The sequence below is a fragment of the Talpa europaea genome (assembly GCF_964194135.1).
Source record: "Talpa europaea genome assembly, chromosome: 15".
Classification (NCBI taxonomy): Eukaryota; Metazoa; Chordata; class Mammalia; order Eulipotyphla; family Talpidae; genus Talpa; species Talpa europaea.
Window position 1 is genome coordinate 78,401,462 of NC_140083.1, and position 16,684 is coordinate 78,418,145.

The 16,684-nt window shown below is 43.2% G+C and overlaps 1 protein-coding gene across 4 annotated transcripts in view; it reads left to right on the forward strand.

Moving 5' to 3' along the window:
- The window catches only part of SCN8A (sodium voltage-gated channel alpha subunit 8), a gene marked incomplete at both ends in the record, with an annotated part of 105,817 nt that overhangs the window by 20,593 nt on the left and 68,540 nt on the right, over positions 1-16,684 (forward strand). For all 4 annotated transcript variants that reach the window (XM_084256346.1, XM_084256347.1, XM_084256348.1 and 1 more), the window contains 6 exons: positions 464-584; positions 2,379-2,466; positions 3,058-3,186; positions 4,787-4,878; positions 13,803-14,024; positions 15,316-15,379. In XM_084256346.1, coding sequence (XP_084112472.1) covers positions 464-584; positions 2,379-2,466; positions 3,058-3,186; positions 4,787-4,878; positions 13,803-14,024; positions 15,316-15,379 — 716 coding nt within the window. The remainder of the gene's footprint in view (positions 1-463; positions 585-2,378; positions 2,467-3,057; positions 3,187-4,786; positions 4,879-13,802; positions 14,025-15,315; positions 15,380-16,684) is intronic.

Sequence of the window (16,684 nt, forward strand, 5' to 3'; positions counted from 1 at the left end):
GACCTTCCTTTCTCTGACCGAGTTTCTTTTTTTATAGCAGTTATATTCTATATGATTTACTTATTCAATGTCAGTTTACTGTCTCTCTTTCCCCTGATCTTCCCCAAGCACCTAAAAGACTTCCTGGCACCCACCAGGCAGTTCAGTAAACAGTGTTGAATGTTAACCCTAAATTCATGGTCTTTGCTTCATTTAGAGCTGGCATAGCTTAGGTAATAGTTCAAATGACTTTCTTCTGAAAGAGGTAAGTTTATTCTGTAAAGCTGCTGAAAATAGTGCAATTGCTTATAATATAACTGGGCAGGGGAAGTAACGTTAGGGAAAGAGAAAGATACTGCCTTAAGACTCCTTGCCTTAGAAATTATAGTATATTTGAGTTTATTTCTTGCCTAGAAAACTAAGTTGTTTCACGTGCTGAATAATTTCCATGTTTTAATCATTTCTCTTTTTCTTTTTCCCACAGACCTTTGTAGTATTAAACAGAGGGAAAACTCTCTTCAGATTTAGTGCCACGCCTGCCTTGTACATTTTAAGTCCTTTTAACCTGATAAGAAGAATAGCTATTAAAATTTTGATACATTCATATCCTTTTTTTGCAAATGTGCAGTGAGTGCAGCACCTGTGTGTGCTTGTGCAGGTTTCTGAATTTTGACATTGTGTATTCATTATTTTGCCAGCAGTGTTGTTGGCTGCTCCAGCAGTCAGAGGGCTAAGAGGCAAAGTTTGCCAGATCCTGAGGTGAGCTCCAGCAAATTCTTTTCTCAAGATGATGTCATGGAAATCTGGAGTTTTGTTGGTATCTAGAAAGTGGGGGAAATTAAGATGGTTACCTTTTACTTAATTCACTTAATTTTAAAGTTCTTAGACTTTAGTAATTTCATTCTAAGGCAGATTACCCCATTTTTCAATGTACTTAATTCCTATATTGGAATGTTTTGAAAGCTGCTTCTTGAGTTACAAATACGTGATTGCTTTAGAGGTCTAACTTGAATATTTTTTTTCTTCAGATAATTTTTCAGATTCAGCGACCTCCTGGGTATAGAGATTTAGATGTAGACTGCGGGTTGATATGAGTCTTCTCTAGTACTTTTACTCCCCTTAAACAGAAAATGCAACTTATTCATATTTTACATCTTATTAAGATGGAGAGCATATGACAGATTAAAAAAAAATGTGATAGGTTTAGCAACTTTGCAAATGAATTTAAGCTTTTTTTTTTTGCTGAGTATTGACAGTCCTTAGTCCCTGTCCTTAGTCCATGTAGAATGAGGAAACCACTAGATTGTTAAATTGGCTTGCTAAGATTTTGCCACATTTTATTGCCACTCTTAAGATTTTGGCAGTCTGCTTCTGAAATCAGTTGTTTACAAGTAACGTGGTTCTGAAACAGGAAGGTTTATACGGAAATGAGTAATTTGCAATGGGCACCTTCCCTTTCTTTGGGTCAGAAGATAGAATGTTAGTTTTTCTCATCTTGCCAGACATGTTATTCCCTGAAGAAAATGTAGCTATAGCTAAGAAAAAATGAACTGCGTGAAGTACTTTTTCTTTTTAAAATAATCATTAGAATGAATATGGCAAACGTGATTAGCAAGAGTGAGTTAACAACAAATGAGATATGCCTTCCACGCTTGTTAAAATGACAGCTGGAGCTTGAGTAGCTCATACTGGTCTTAAGCGGTTTAGTCTTTCTCAGTAGGAAGAATAGAAGGGACTGAGAGACCCTGGGTGGGACCATAATGGTTTGCTGTCCATAAACACTCCCGTCCTTTCAGAATGATCGGGTAGAATTGCCCGTTTTCTAATTCCTGGAGGAGCGAGGGGCTGCAGATGTCTTTGGATCCCTCACCAGACATGCCACGACCAGACGAGTGCAGCATAGCCCTTCCGGGAGGAGGGGAAAAGTCAACCATTCATTGCATGACTATTTCCAGATCTCTCGTCACGCATGATCATTAGGAATACTGAGTACCAAATAACTCAGATTGGATTTACTTTCCCACTTCATAATCTTGGAGCCTAGCAGACTAGATCCTTTGTGCAAAGGCATTGAGAGGCTTATTTCATACTTGAGGTGGAGGTTGTAAGAGGGGCAAGTGTTTTACAACCAAGGAGTGGAATAGTCACTGCCCTTTTAAAAGTGAGTCACCCTCCTGCCCTGTGCAGCCCCAGTTCTCCACTCACCATGGGCAGGGGTGGCATCCTGTGCTGATGGGCTTGACCACAGTTTCATCATCACCTGGCCTGTTCTTCCTCTGTGTTTTGCCTCTTCCCGGGTTATTGATTTAGGATGCATGATGCCCAGTGTGAAATGTGTTTGCTTTCTGGGCCAGCAACAGGCCAGATTTTGTGTATTTGCCCTTGACTCTTCTCTACAGTATTTAGCATGATCATCATGTGCACTATCTTGACCAACTGTGTATTCATGACTTTTAGTAACCCTCCTGAGTGGTCCAAGAATGTGGAGTAAGTAGCTCGTTTTCTTATCTGCTTGCTTGCTTTTAAGATTTCTAGGCCACTGCATCTTGCTCTGCCACTGTTTACCTTACTGCCCACACTTATTTGACAGACAAGGGTGAGGATGCATGTAGAATTTAGGGGATACCCTTAGAAGTCAGCTCTAGAAAGGGGACGTATTCTGGATATGACTGCCTTCACCCCGCTCTCCCCCATACCCCAGTACCTTGGACTGCCTGCCTCTGGTTCCTCAGGCCTTCAGATGCTGCCTTCTCTAATTTTTGGTTTCCCTTTCTTTTTGGACATGTCCAAAGTTGAAATAGCTCTGACTCTCCTCACCTGACTCAAAACAATCACAGGGTGTGTAGAGGTCCTTCTTTGCAGTCACTTTCAGGACCCAACACAACTTTCCAAAGCTCTTGGTTTGTGCATTTCAGTAAGTTTCATTGAAAGCGCCCCCTTTTCCTCACTTCCTTTCTGCTGCATTGTCTGTGCCCTTGCTGTTGGTCTGTTAGCTGAAGCCGTACTTAAGATGAGTGTTATCTTTAAAGATTTAAACTTTCTGTCCAGAAGTTACTGCAAGCTATCCCTTTCTTACAGGTACACGTTCACAGGGATTTATACCTTTGAATCACTAGTGAAAATCATTGCAAGAGGCTTCTGCATAGATGGCTTTACCTTTTTACGGGATCCGTGGAACTGGTTAGACTTCAGCGTCATCATGATGGCGTAAGTTCCCCACTTGCTCTGTCGGTGTCCTGGGTCGAGTGCGTGTGGGCATGCTCCCGCGTGTGTTTGCATGACAGTATTCGTAAGGATGAGTTTGTGGGCACAATTGAATGAGGAATGAATGGCCAATCACATGAGGGAGTGAGGGTTTGTGCCCAAGATTCTTGCTTGAGAGTTTCTTGAGCATTAGGCAGCGTTTTTACATGGGAGAAGGTAGGGAGAGACTTTACAGCTGGGAGAGAAAGTAGAAAGTGATCTCCCATACAGCCTCCCATTTTCTTCCTCCTGAAGAATTATTGACAGAACTTTGAACTTGCTAGAAACCAAAGTCACTGCACATTGGCGTGCTGGTTGCTGCTGGGAATTCCTGCCGTTTTAATAATGTGTCTCTTTGGGAAACTTAGCTGATAATAGAAGAGTTATAGCAGGCTTAATAATTTTTATTTCCAGATTGGAGAAGTGCTCTGTGGTTTGGTGGGAGTAAAATTGTATGTGTGTGTGTGTGTGAAAGAGCAAAAACGAGAGAGAGAGAGAGAGAGAGAGAGAGAGAGAGAGAGAATGCTCACTCGTCTGTATATGTATGGAACTGAGCATCAGATAGAAAGATGTGTTTCAGCTGTAAAATGTGAATGAATGATAGACATTGACTACTGGAAACTGGAAGTTTGATTTTCTGTTATACTAAGCAACCTCTAGCTTTCCAGCATTATGAGCACGCCCTGATGTTCATTTAACACCGAGTGCCCTTGCTGGGCACAGAGCTGTGACAGCACAGCTCGTTACTCTCTGGCTCTGGTCACTGGTCCGTGTTGTTCCGAGCCCCCATTGTGTGTCTTGGCTAAAACCTGATCTGCAGGCGTGACTGCAAAGACACAACTCCTGGATGAGTCACAATCCAGACATTTAGGCATTTTTGCAATTGTCAACTAGGGAGTTATTTTAGTGCAATTTTGTTTTTAGGGCTACTGCTACAGAAATTTGTCTCCTTTTTCTAAGAAATTGTCCACAAAACTTGGGGACATAAACCTTTGATGCCTCCTGGCCTTCCTTTTTACTGAAACACATAAACAGGCAGAAGATAGTCCTTCTGACCGAGATTAGCAATTCACTATGCAGATGAAGCAAGTAAGCCCCAGAAACCTCCTGGTTGGATCAGCTCTTTCATACTTACTTTTGAATTCTCCTTGCCCAATTGAAAAAAAAAGAAAAATGTGCTCCTTCAATGTTTATATTTTGAAACTTTTCTTTTTCAAGGAAAATATGAAATCATAGCTTGTATATGACCCTTTCTTGCCCCCATTCTCCTAGCCCAGTGGTACCATTACAAGTTAACTTTGGTTTGATTCTGCAGGTATATAACAGAGTTTGTAAACCTAGGCAATGTTTCAGCTCTACGCACTTTCAGGGTACTGAGGGCTTTGAAAACTATTTCGGTAATCCCAGGTAAGATGGCCCGGGGTTGGTGTTAGGTGTTGGGTTAGGGCCCTGACGTGACGTATTGTACTTTTTGTTTTGTTGTGGTTTTGTTTTTTTTCCTTTGGTGTTTGTGTTTGTGTCTGTGTTTGTCATTTGTGTATGTGTGTGACCTCCCTTACTACAGATATGTGACAGAATTTGTGGACCTGGGCAATGTCTCAGCGCTGAGAACATTCAGGGTTCTCCGAGCTTTGAAAACTATCTCTGTAATTCCAGGTGAGAACATTTAAACACAAGACTGACTTTGCCTCCTCTCCTCTTTGCCCTGCATTCATTTTGCTCACCACCTCCTGAGCCAGCTCCAGCTCAGTTGTTATGGCCTTGCACCCGCATGTTTCTCCTGGGAGATGGTCTCTGGAATGGCCCGGGGTCCTAGGCAGTTCATCTGCCAGCGCTTGCCAGGCATGCAGCCCCCATTTCATCCACGCTTTTGAAAAGGCACGCGCTTAAGAATCACCTGGATCTTAACAATATCGGAAAAAAAATTCACAGAGCTGTCTCTTTGAATACGAGTCATTTGCTTTGTGGCCTTGCGGAATTACAGTAATTTTAACATTCACCATCATTCCATTGCTTGTGATTTCCAGGCTTCCTATGGCATGGTTTGCTGATGGGATGTTATTAAAAGAATTGTTCTTTTACTATTACTATGTTAATGGAATTATTTAATCACATAAGAGACCTAATCAATTAACTAGTCTAGATTATAGACAATTTTAGAGCCTTGCAGTTAGTGAACTGAACTTTAATCATTGCTGTCTATCACATTCTGTTGCTGTCTGTTTCACTGGAATAAGAACTGATAGACATCTACTATATATGTGTTCAGAGACCATTTCCACACATAAACCAGTGGAAGTGTTTCAGGTGCTGTTAAAAAAAAAATCAAAGGTAAGAAGATACATCTAAGGGTATGGGCAAACAAAAAGTACAGAAACTTAAGACAAAAAAGAGGAACCGGTGTGTGGGTTAAGAGGTAGCTGACTGACAAGCTCTTGAAAATATCTGCCTTTTTCTTTTGGGTTTGGGTTGAGCTAACCCAGTGGTTTTTAACCTTTTGAAGGTTTTGGATACTTTTGAGAATCAGATGAAAGTTCACAGCCTTCCCCAGCCCCTGAAGCCCATCTGTGGACCCCAGGTTAAGACCCCTTAATTTAATTTAAATCCTTGCAATTGGGTAATACTTAGCTATCTTTCTAAAGAACAATCTTGAAATCTGGACGGACGATATTTTAGTTAGTCACGTGAAACTAAGGCATATTTGACCATAATGTGGTGGAAGTCAAGACTGTGTCATTGCTGAAGGGACTTCGGTTGTGTTCAGGGGCTTTCGGGTAAGATTTCCACTGTGGTTTTGGGGAAGTAGTGCCCTATTCCTAGCACCACGTAGCTCTTCTCCTGGTGACTGACTCAGGGATATTCTTTCCAACATTATCTATATATCAGATTCAGAGAGAGGGAAACCTCTCTCCAGATAGCATTGGAGAGAGAGGGAACTTGGAAGTGTGGCTTACCAAGAACCCCAAGGAAGGGAACCCTCAGTTCCCCATTTATAAATTTGGGCCATTAAATGGTTCAGTAAATTAGGACCTTACTGAAAATGAACAGGACCTTAGTATCTTGGCAAAAGATACAACCTTGACTTATCCATGTGTAATTCTTAGTCATTTTAAATCTGTTTGACAGAAAACCCAACTCACGCTCAGGCAGCCTCCCACAACTGGTTGGTGGTGCCCTAAACCCTCAGGCTGGCTTGGTCTTATTCTTTAAGGGATCTGGAGTACCAGATATTTTCCTTTCATTTTTCCTTTGGTCTGTTTCCTCCTCTGGCCTCTTTTAAATATGATCCCATGTTTTCTGTTCACTTCCCCCAGCGTACGCCACAAGGCATCTGTCTCTTTATGTTCTTGTGATCTCAAAACTTCTCTTCCAGAATTAAATTGGAAAGCTGCGTTCTCTTCACTAACTAGGGCAGCAGATGCTTTCTCTGGTCTGGCTCTTAGCTTCTTTCTCTATCTCTGCTCTATGATTAACTTCTGACCACAGCTTTGCTGCAAGATAAGTCTTGATTGATGTCACATTATTTACCCTTAATACTCCAGTATTGTGTGTGTGTGTGTGCGCGCGCGCCCACACACACACACACACACACACACACACAGTGTGCCTAGCACATAGTAGTGCTCCATAAATGATTGTATTAATAACAGTTATTATAAAGAAGAAACCTAAACCTAAAGACATCAGCTTCAGATTTTGAAATAGATTTCGGGATTCCTATTTCTAGACGCATCTCCTGTTGGGCTGGCTTTGGTAGGTAAACTGGGATGCAGAATAACTTTAAGGAATAATAAAGCCAACAGTAGCTCACTATCAATGATTGGTATAATTGATACATGAATTTAAATGCTATTTTTTTCTAAATAAATTCTATGTGTGCATATGGGGGGTGGGTTTCAGTCTCTGCTGGCAGCCACCTTCCCTTTGGCAACCAGGACATTGCTCAGCTCCCCTCTTCTGGCATGGATGTGCACCCCCACCCTTTCTTGACAAACTTGAGGGCCCACTTAGAGACCTTGAGTGACTCCACGGTGCACCACTCATGGGGGCAGGGCCAACACCTCCTGGGTGACTTCCCTCACCAACTGGTGCTCTGGGTGAGGCACCTGAGGCTGCGGCTGTCTCCACTTGCATGTTATTTGTCACCTCGAGGCCCTTGTTGAGGCCACAGCCCTGGGGGGAGCACAGACCCGTGCAGTGGCTGCTCTTCAGTGCCTGCTGCAGCGGAAGAGCCCAATTTAAATGTGATTTTTAATCCCAAATCCTTTTGCTCCCCATTCTACTTCTGGTAGTGTGGGTCCTATTCCTACCTGCTGCTAACCAGTTCTCCTGCCAGCGTGGGGCACCAGTGTCTGAGTCTGCAGACCTGGGCCAGCTCTTGGTTGGAATCTAAGTCATTTTGACTCCTTTATAGTGGAGCTGGGCCATCGTTCCCACTTAGTACGAGGCACCGTTTTACATACAAAGTTTCTCAGGGATTACGTCAGTGGAATTGCTCTCTTTGCCTTCCCTGCTCCCAGTTTGACTATAGGTTTTTGCTGAAGCCGCCGGAAAAAAAAATTGAGAGCAACCCAGGAACCAACCTGGGGCCTGCAGGGTTGAGCGAGGATCCCGAAGCCTCAGCCCCTGTCTGAGAGTGAGGCCGTCTTCCCTGGAGCATTTGCCCAGCTCGCCTCGGCAGACACCATCCTCTCTCTCTTCTTGTGTGTGGGAGATATTTGGATTATATCACAGCACTGGGTCTCCCCAGAGATGAGGGAGTGCAGTGCATCAGTTAGCTCCACCCTCTTGTACAAGAGAGAGAACCTTCTTGTAGCTTTGAAAAGACTTATTCTGACCCTCCCTCAAGACCTAGGTTTGCACCATTTGCTTCAGAGGCTCTGCTTGGAGAAGAGTCCACACAGACCCTGCTAGAAGGACCAGTGACAGGAGGAGACACTTTGTTTAAATTTTCTTTGGTCTGGAATTTGCCAGATTCAACTTGACATCAAAGTAGTCTGTGTAGAAATTCCCATTTCTTTAAACTTTGTTTTCACTTTGTATTTATCTGGGGTCTGTGAACAAAAACTACCTTCTAGTGAACTTTGTCAGAAGTTTCTTCTCATGTTTTTTTTTTGACCATGTGCCCAAAGATAGCAGGTGTCTCAAGTTTTTCTTAGCAAGTAGCACTGGCTGTGTACCATGAAGCCAGTTGGGAGGGCCTCACTGGCCAGTTCACTTTCATTTCATCATCGTTTAAGCGGCTCCCCAAAAGCATTTCCTCTCCTCTATTTGTCAGCCTTGATTCAGTATCATTTTGCTCTCTTTGGAGTTGTAATTTCTTGATAATTTTTTTCTGTGATAATTTTATTTCTCTCCCATCTTCTGCGGACCTGTGGTATCAGGTGAAAAGTAGGTCAGATGGTCCTATTGGCCCTTCTCCTTCCCATCCCAGCATGCACAAAGAAAGCCTTTTCTTTAAATGTGTACATCATGAATATGGCAACTTCTGCCATGTACTGAAGGGAGACAGCAAGTGTTTTTAAAGTATGTTTACAAATGCAGTTGCTTTTAAAATATTCTGGTTATCAATCCAGTTGCTTTTGTGTTTCTCCTTTTCCCACATTGCTTCTCAGGAGAGATAACTGGAGTTTAATGCAGTGCAAAAATGCCAGACACAGGAGTCGACTGATCCGTCCTTGAGAGCTGGATTAGTGTTGGTCAGCCTTTGTGAAATGAATCTGACCTTGAGTAAATAAATCTCTAGTCCCCCAAATCTCTGCCAAATTACTCTTTGTCTGAAGAACCTTCGAGAACTGTCATTGTGAGGAAAGAATCTGCCCCAGGGAAGCTGACCTGGCATGACTTCACCCGGGGCTTGTCTGGAACCAAGCCAGACGTCGGGAACTGGGGAACTGTTCTTTCCCCCGGGTGTTGAGAACTGCTTGTTACTGCTGTGCAGGCCTGTTCCAGGGTTAATTTTGTAGGAGGATTAGCTCGCAGAGCTTCAAACCATTCAGGTTCCTCAATCTGAGCCACAAACTCGGAAACATAAATGTATAACCTGGACATCACCGTAGTGGGAGATTTTGAGCCCAGAATCAATGGCTGATTTCTCTGGACTTAATGCATAAGAAGACTTAGTTGATTTGTTCAAGAGATGGCTGGGTGTCTTGAAGGGTTCGGAGGTGCCTTTGAATACAGGGTGGAGTAGAATTGTGTGGCAGTAGCTTCACATGCTTCTCAAAAGTCCTTAAATATCTGACTTCCTTTCTGTATGTCGGATCCAGCTGTCTCGTGTTGATATGTAGTAAATGCATTAACCGCTTCTGCTCAGATCCATCCCGACACTAGCTAATGTTAGCCTTTTCCAAGAGTTCTCCCTGTCCAATTTGCCCCCACGTGGCTTCTGTTGCACACTCTGTTGTGTAGGAGTCGTTTGAAGGAGCATTCTGCTCTGTTTTGGATAATCGGTTTTCAGTCAGGATCTTGCTGGTTCTGGGATGTGGTGTTGTGAGTCAACAGCAGAAGCAGGACAGTCTCTTGTCACAGCCCAGTAGGGGTCAGGAATCCTACCAGCAGCTTCCTGGCCTTTGGACCTGTGTTGGCTGCAGCAGGGAGCACTTATGCTTGGCTGCATTTCCTCGTACATGGCAGCAGCCACGGCTGGCGAGACTGTAGAGCTTAGCTTTAAAAAGGCATTGGTGGTGTCATCTCCATAAGTTGGCGTTGATGTCTGCAAATGGGGTAATTGGCAGTAGCAACCCTGAGGGGAGGAAGAAGAGTCTTGATTGAAGCCAGGATATAATCCAGAGACGGTTTACATGATACTGCTGTGTAATAGTGTGCCTGCCTCCAAACGTCAAGCCACCTCACTGTCCTAATTCCTGTGCCTTCCATTGATTTTCTTCTAGAGATCTGGATGAGAATCTTGGAGAGTAAACTTCTTAGATGGCTGTAATTAATGTATTAGTGTTTATTCTTGCTTATTTGTGATTTGTTTCTCTGAGCCCCTGTGAAGTATAAGCTGCTGAGTACCATTTTCAACTGAATTTTGAACTTTAAACTTCTTGAAAACTGAAAGAACTCTTAGCATGGAGTTGATTTAAGCCTCAGACTTGAAAGCAGAACGCCTAAAGAATTTTATTTTTGGCTGTCTGGACTCCTGTTTACATATTTCTGCAGCAGTTGCATCTGGTATATGAAGAGATGGTTAAACCAGCTGATTGTGAGGTTTCTGGTCCCCTCCCGGCAAAGTGATGTATGGTCAGTGTATTATATTAATTAAGCCTCTCTGGCAGCCGAGGACAGGATACAGGAGGGCTACGGAAAACCCAAGAGCGGGAATACTTCTGAGCTTCTAGAATCCAGGAAAGCTGGACTGCAGACAGCTGAAAGGCCCAGATGCCAGGAAGTACACTGTCTCCATCTTTCTTCCCTCCATGTCTCTATTTTCACATTCTATTTCTTAGCATGAGGACTGCCACTATTGTCAGACGTATCCTAATAATGACAAGATAAGACACCGTTTAACTCTCAAATTCATATATTACCATTCCCCCCACGTGAGAAACAACTGGGTTGTCTCTTGTCTTGTTCCAGATTCCTGGAGGAAAGGATGTGGATTAAGGTTAGATGTCTGCAGACGGTCACTGCCTGCAAACAAGGCTGCTGGGAGCCCACCCTTTTGAAACAGGGGATAGTTTGAGCTCAAGGCCTGGAATTTCTATTACATGGAATTTCTATTTCTATTACATGGACTTGGAACTAGCCAGAGGGTTCCTACCCAGAAAAATCCAGTTAGACTCATGCTAAAATTATTTGCTTCTTAACACTTTTATTTACATCACAAATACATTGGTTTGACTATTTTGTGATATATACTCTGTTGCTAATACACATGACAGCTCATAGCTCACTTTTTCATTCCTGTAGAAAAGAACAGTCATCCATTGTTCATATTCTGATTGTCTGAACCATTCAGAAGAGATGGCTGGACATGCCCTTCACAGAGAAGTCAGGGAAAGAGGCTTTATAGCCATTCTTCAGTGGAGGCCATTGCTTGTCTTAATCATTCTGACTTTGAAAACAGTAGAACTATGTAGTTTGTGGAGCCTAGAATTCAATTCTTGGACCAAGACAGGTTCCCCCACCCTCCAGCCTGGTCAGATATGATGAAGGGCTTTTCTATTCCTCAGCAGCTTACAGAAATAAGTTCCTTAGCTCTGGAACAGTTTTTACTTTTTTACAGCTGCCTTCTATTTCACACCACCAGTGCCTTCTTACCTAGCTGGGTGATTTTTGATATAATTTCCCTAGACCTTAGGGATAAAAGATTGAAATTTCAACTACGTAACTCCAAACAGTTATCTTTACCCTATTTTTAAAGACTTTCAGAGAAGGTTCTTCAGTTTCTCCTCCACTGTCCTCACCCTATACTTGTGTTCATCCACATTCTGTATTTGAGAAAATGGAACTGTGAGGTCCCCTTAAATTCATTTTGAAATGGAACAGGTCATAAAAAGTGGCCCAAGCCAGCACCTAAACTCCTTTCTAACTCCCTGCCTTGCTCCCTTTCTGCACAGCCCTATGAGGAAGAGAGGAATGAGGTTAGAAATGCCTCATGTTCTGGGACCCGGGCAAGCTCTTCCGAACCCCTTCAATGGCCATGTTCTCCATGGAAGGCCCACTCTGTGAAAGAGTGTAGGCCCTGAACACTTCTGTCTTCAGTCTAAAACTCTTGGCTTTTTTTCCCCTAATAGATGGTTTTTAGGATATCTGTGTAAAAGGAAAGACATTTTCTCCTTTCATTACTCTTTCAATAAGAAATCTATTGTCAAGGACCTGCTCTGTGCCAGGCCCTCGCTAGGCAAGGCTTCCATTATGCTGCTCTCGGACTCAGAAAATTCTCTCCGGCTCAACTCTGAAAATTCTAGATGATTTCTTGCAAGATCCAGCTAAGGAAGACTCACACCTGTATCACCCATTATACCCCCATGGTGCCAGGTCACTCAGTGTCACACCCCAGCCACCCTCCTCAGGAAGGACAACAGATATGGTCACAGCTACCAGGTGTTAAGGGCCAAGTACTATACTTGGTGTTTCACCTTCATTATCTTATTTAAACCTTGCAGCAACCCAGTGGGTTTGGGGTTGTAAATAACTTGTTGTAGATGAGTAAACAGAGGCTCAGACGAAAGTGGTTCACATTTGAGTCATTTAGTATGTGTGAGGAGCTGTGTTAAGTGCTTTATATGAATTTTGCTTAGTCTTCACAACAATCTTATTATATTCAACTATGATTATGCCCACTATAAAGATGATAAAAACTGAGGTTGCAAGAGGTTAGACATATTGCTCAGGTCACAAGAGTGATTAGTACAGTTTGCTTAAGATGAGTCATTATGAACCCAGCCTTGCACTTCAAAGCCAGGATTAGGATTGCTCTTGAATTTCAGATTGATATTCATGCTGCAGATCTGGAACTGGGACGAGCTCCCCCTTAAGGCTGTTGTGTCCGTCTCTGGGACCTGTCCTGGTGCGCTGTCACCCCAGGGGGGCTCAGAGCTTCTTTGGCCTTATCCTATGGTAAGCCTGATGTCTGGGCATGCTCAGGAGAGCCACATGTGGACTCAGTTTCAACCCAAACATCATGTGTCCACCACCCCATTTTTCTGCGTCTCCTGTTACTGCTCTGTCTGCAATTAAGTAGTCTACCTGCAGGTTAAAATTTGAACCAGTGGCTTGCCTTTAAACCTCAAATTCAAATGGGTTATGCTTTTTTCCCCCTTTAATCTAAAAAGGCTACTTGTACAGATTAGGGTGTATGTGTGATGCAAAGAAGTTGTATTTTTTCACTAGAAAGACAAACTGTAAATACTGGATTGATAATAATTTTTTCAATACTTTGGCATTTGCAAAGTTCTTGAGAAAATATTACTGTATCTTCTCACTTATTATTGGCTTTTAAACTTCCTAGGAGTTCTCTTTCCAAATCAATCCTTGATTTTTCCATTTACTCATTCATCTGATAGTGACTTGTGTGCCTGCTATGAGCTAGGCAACATAGATTCAGCTGTGAACAAGACGCACAAATAATTCATTGTAAGCATGATGGACGCTCCAGAGGAAAGTGTGAGGCCCTTTGAGACTATTAATAATAATGGGGAGGGAGAAGAATTGTGAAGTCAGGGAAGGCTTTTTGGAGGAGTTGATACTTGAGAGTGGAAAGTGACTAAGAGTTGGGCAGCTAGGGCAGGTACCGGTCGTGGGAGTAGCACATCAAAAGGCCCTGCAGCAAGTAAGAGTTTGACTCACTTAAGGAGCTGAGAAGCAGAGACAGGAAAGCATGTCCAGGAAGAAAGGTGTGTCACATGTGGGAAAAGGAACTTTCTTTTTCTTTTTAACAATGACTTAACTGGTGATCCACCTGGGAAGCCTGACACTCGTGGTACCTCACTGCTACTCTGGTACGAAGACACAGGGCCAATGTTTGGAGGGTCATCCATGGGGAGGAGTCAAGCAGGTAGCTCGGAGGGAAGCTGGGGGAGGCGGGGAGGGCTGCGAGGTGACTCTGAGTCCGGGGGGTGCTATCTCTCCAGGCCTGAAGACCATCGTGGGTGCCCTCATTCAGTCCGTGAAGAAGCTGTCAGACGTGATGATCCTGACAGTGTTCTGCCTGAGTGTCTTCGCCTTGATCGGACTGCAGCTGTTCATGGGGAACCTGCGCAACAAGTGTGTGGTGTGGCCCATCAACTTCAACGAGAGCTACCTGGAGAACGGCACCAAAGGCTTTGATTGGGACGAGTACATCAACAATAAAAGTAGGTGGCCTCTTCTCTGCCAGAGGAGAAAGGAAAGCCTGTCTCTAGGTGACACGCCAGATGCCACCCCTGGGCCAGTGGGGAATGCTGTGTGCGGAGGCAGCCTGGGCAGTTGCTCCCTTCCTGCGGGTGGGGTGGTGTCAGGAGCTCCCCAACATCCCTGCTCTCTCCCCATCTCTTTCTCCCTTTATCACGTTTTTGCCTGTATCCCTAAACTTTTGCTTTGAAAATCAGGCTTAGAAGCTTGATCAAAGCCCTTTTTTCCCTAGTTGGGTTACCCAAAATATTGAAATAATTGCTGCAGAATATACCTGGTAAGCTTTCTTAATCCCACTAGGGCTTAGTAGCTGATCTGGTCTAGGGAGACCTGTGATCTCCAAGGCACCATTCGACCCTAATATAGTTAAGGAATTTTAATCATTTAATTTCAGGAACCAAAGCACTTGAATCTTAAGAGCATTTTACTCTATAAAATAATGTGGGAAAGTTAGCGATGTCACTGTTAGTCACTCTTAAGGAAATAAAGGCAGTTAGGGAGCTATACAAAAATGCTGCAGGGCCTCCTCCGTGGCACAGCGGGTTGAGTGCAGCGCTGTGAAGCTGTCTGCCACCTCTGCAGCGCGGGTTCGATTCCCAGCCAGGGGGATACCCACCTGGCACGGCAGACCTCTCCTGTCTCGCCCGCTGCTCCCCTCAGCGGTGTTTTTGGTCGTCTGCCTGTTCTGCTCCCCACTCTGTCTCTGGTGAATTCTCTCACCCTCCCGTGCCTCTGGCCTATACCCCAGTTCTTGTATAAATAAAAATAAATCTTTAAAAAAAAATTTAAAAAAAAAATGCTGCAAAGGGGATTTTCAGGGGCACACACAGGAAACATGCCTTTTATGTTAAAATAAGGTACGGTGACTATGATCAGTGAGGATTTCAAATTTATCTTGGGTAAAGAGAAGTTGCAAGGATATAAAGTTGTAGAAAAGTGTAAAGAACTGAGAAAACTCTCACCTAGACCACATCTGACTCCACTACAGAACCTGGCGCATAGATTTGAAGTACAGGCAGTGGTCAGATGTCTGCGAAAAGGACTGCATTGAGGACTTTATGGCAACAGTTCATGTTTAAACATACATAGGAAACAATAGGAAAGAATTCTTCCCAGGTTTCCCTGCTGTCAAAAAAGATCTCTATGCACTGAAATCAATAATTATTTCCTCGGGGCTAGTTAGAAACAGTGTGGCCTTATCTCTTGTTCACTAAATATGCCTTATTCATTTCCGGCCTCTTTATACTTTTCTAGCAAATTTTTACACGGTTCCTGGCATGCTAGAACCTTTGCTTTGTGGGAACAGTTCGGATGCTGGGTAAGTAGCTCACCTGACTTCATCCACTTCCCTTAAAATAATGTATCAATTGAAACTTGGCAATATATTTACTTTTCTCTGTGCTCATGTAGTAGTCCCTGATGGGATCTGACCTATTGGCTGACTCAGATTTTCTTTCTGTGTCATGTTTGTCTAAACAAAATTGGCATTTTACTGTACTCTCAAGCCAAAATCAAAGCAGTAAAGGACTGAGGATAGAATCTTTAACACCAGCTGTGTTGCCTCTTCCTTGGAGACTTCCTTCCTATTCTCTGGACACGATTAATCAAATACAACGTAAAGACGCTGTCTTGGTTAGCACCTAATGTTGACCCAAGATATTCTAGACCTGACATCCCCGGGGAGGAAAAGAAATAGTAACATAATATTTTCCCCATTTGTTTGATTGCAGTGAAATACACATCCCATAAAATTTACTCTCGAAGCTTTTAAGTGGCCAGCTCAGTGGCGTTTAGCGCAGTCACACTATTGTGCAGCAGTTACCTCCGTCCGTCTCCAGAGCAGCATCCTCTATCCTCCCAAACTGAAACTCTGCTCATTAAACAGGAACTGCTCCCCACCCCACCCACCCAACCGCAGCCACCTTCTACTTTGTCTCTGTGATCTTGACCACGCTAAGTACTTTATAGGTATAGTCATAGTGATTGCCTTTTTGTGACTGGTTTATCTCACTTAGCATATCGTCCTGCGGATTATCCATGTTACACCGTAGGACAGAATTGCTTCGTTTTAAAGCTAATTGTCCTGTTGTATGTAGACACCTCGTTTTGTGTATCCATTCATCTGCTGATGGGCACTGGGCCTTTGGGTTGCTTCCTTATTAACAAATGTGAATAATGCTGCAATGAACATGAATATACAGCAACATAATTTGAGCCCTGCTACTTCGAATGCTAAACTTCAGCAAGCCGTTTAACTTCTCTGAGCCTCAATTTACAAAATGCACTTGATAAGTCACTTGATAAGCTCTCACTTCCTTGAGAATTATTGTTAGATAACATCATGAAAGTCCTTTGTAAATGGAAGGCTCTATAAATACAAGTTGCAGTGTTATGATTCAGGGTATAAATTGGGCTGCTGGGTATTGGTATTTTTAAGATGACAGTGCCAACAGGATCGCCATTTAATTTCTGTATTGAAGAAAATGTTGAAATATCTATAAGGTGAGCCTACAAGCAGAAGAGCTATTATAACCATGGAAATCCCTGGTATGAGAGAGGTTGTCACAGAGAGCATTAAGAAAAAAGGAACGATTGAGAGGAACTTCTAGCTATTTGTCATCTG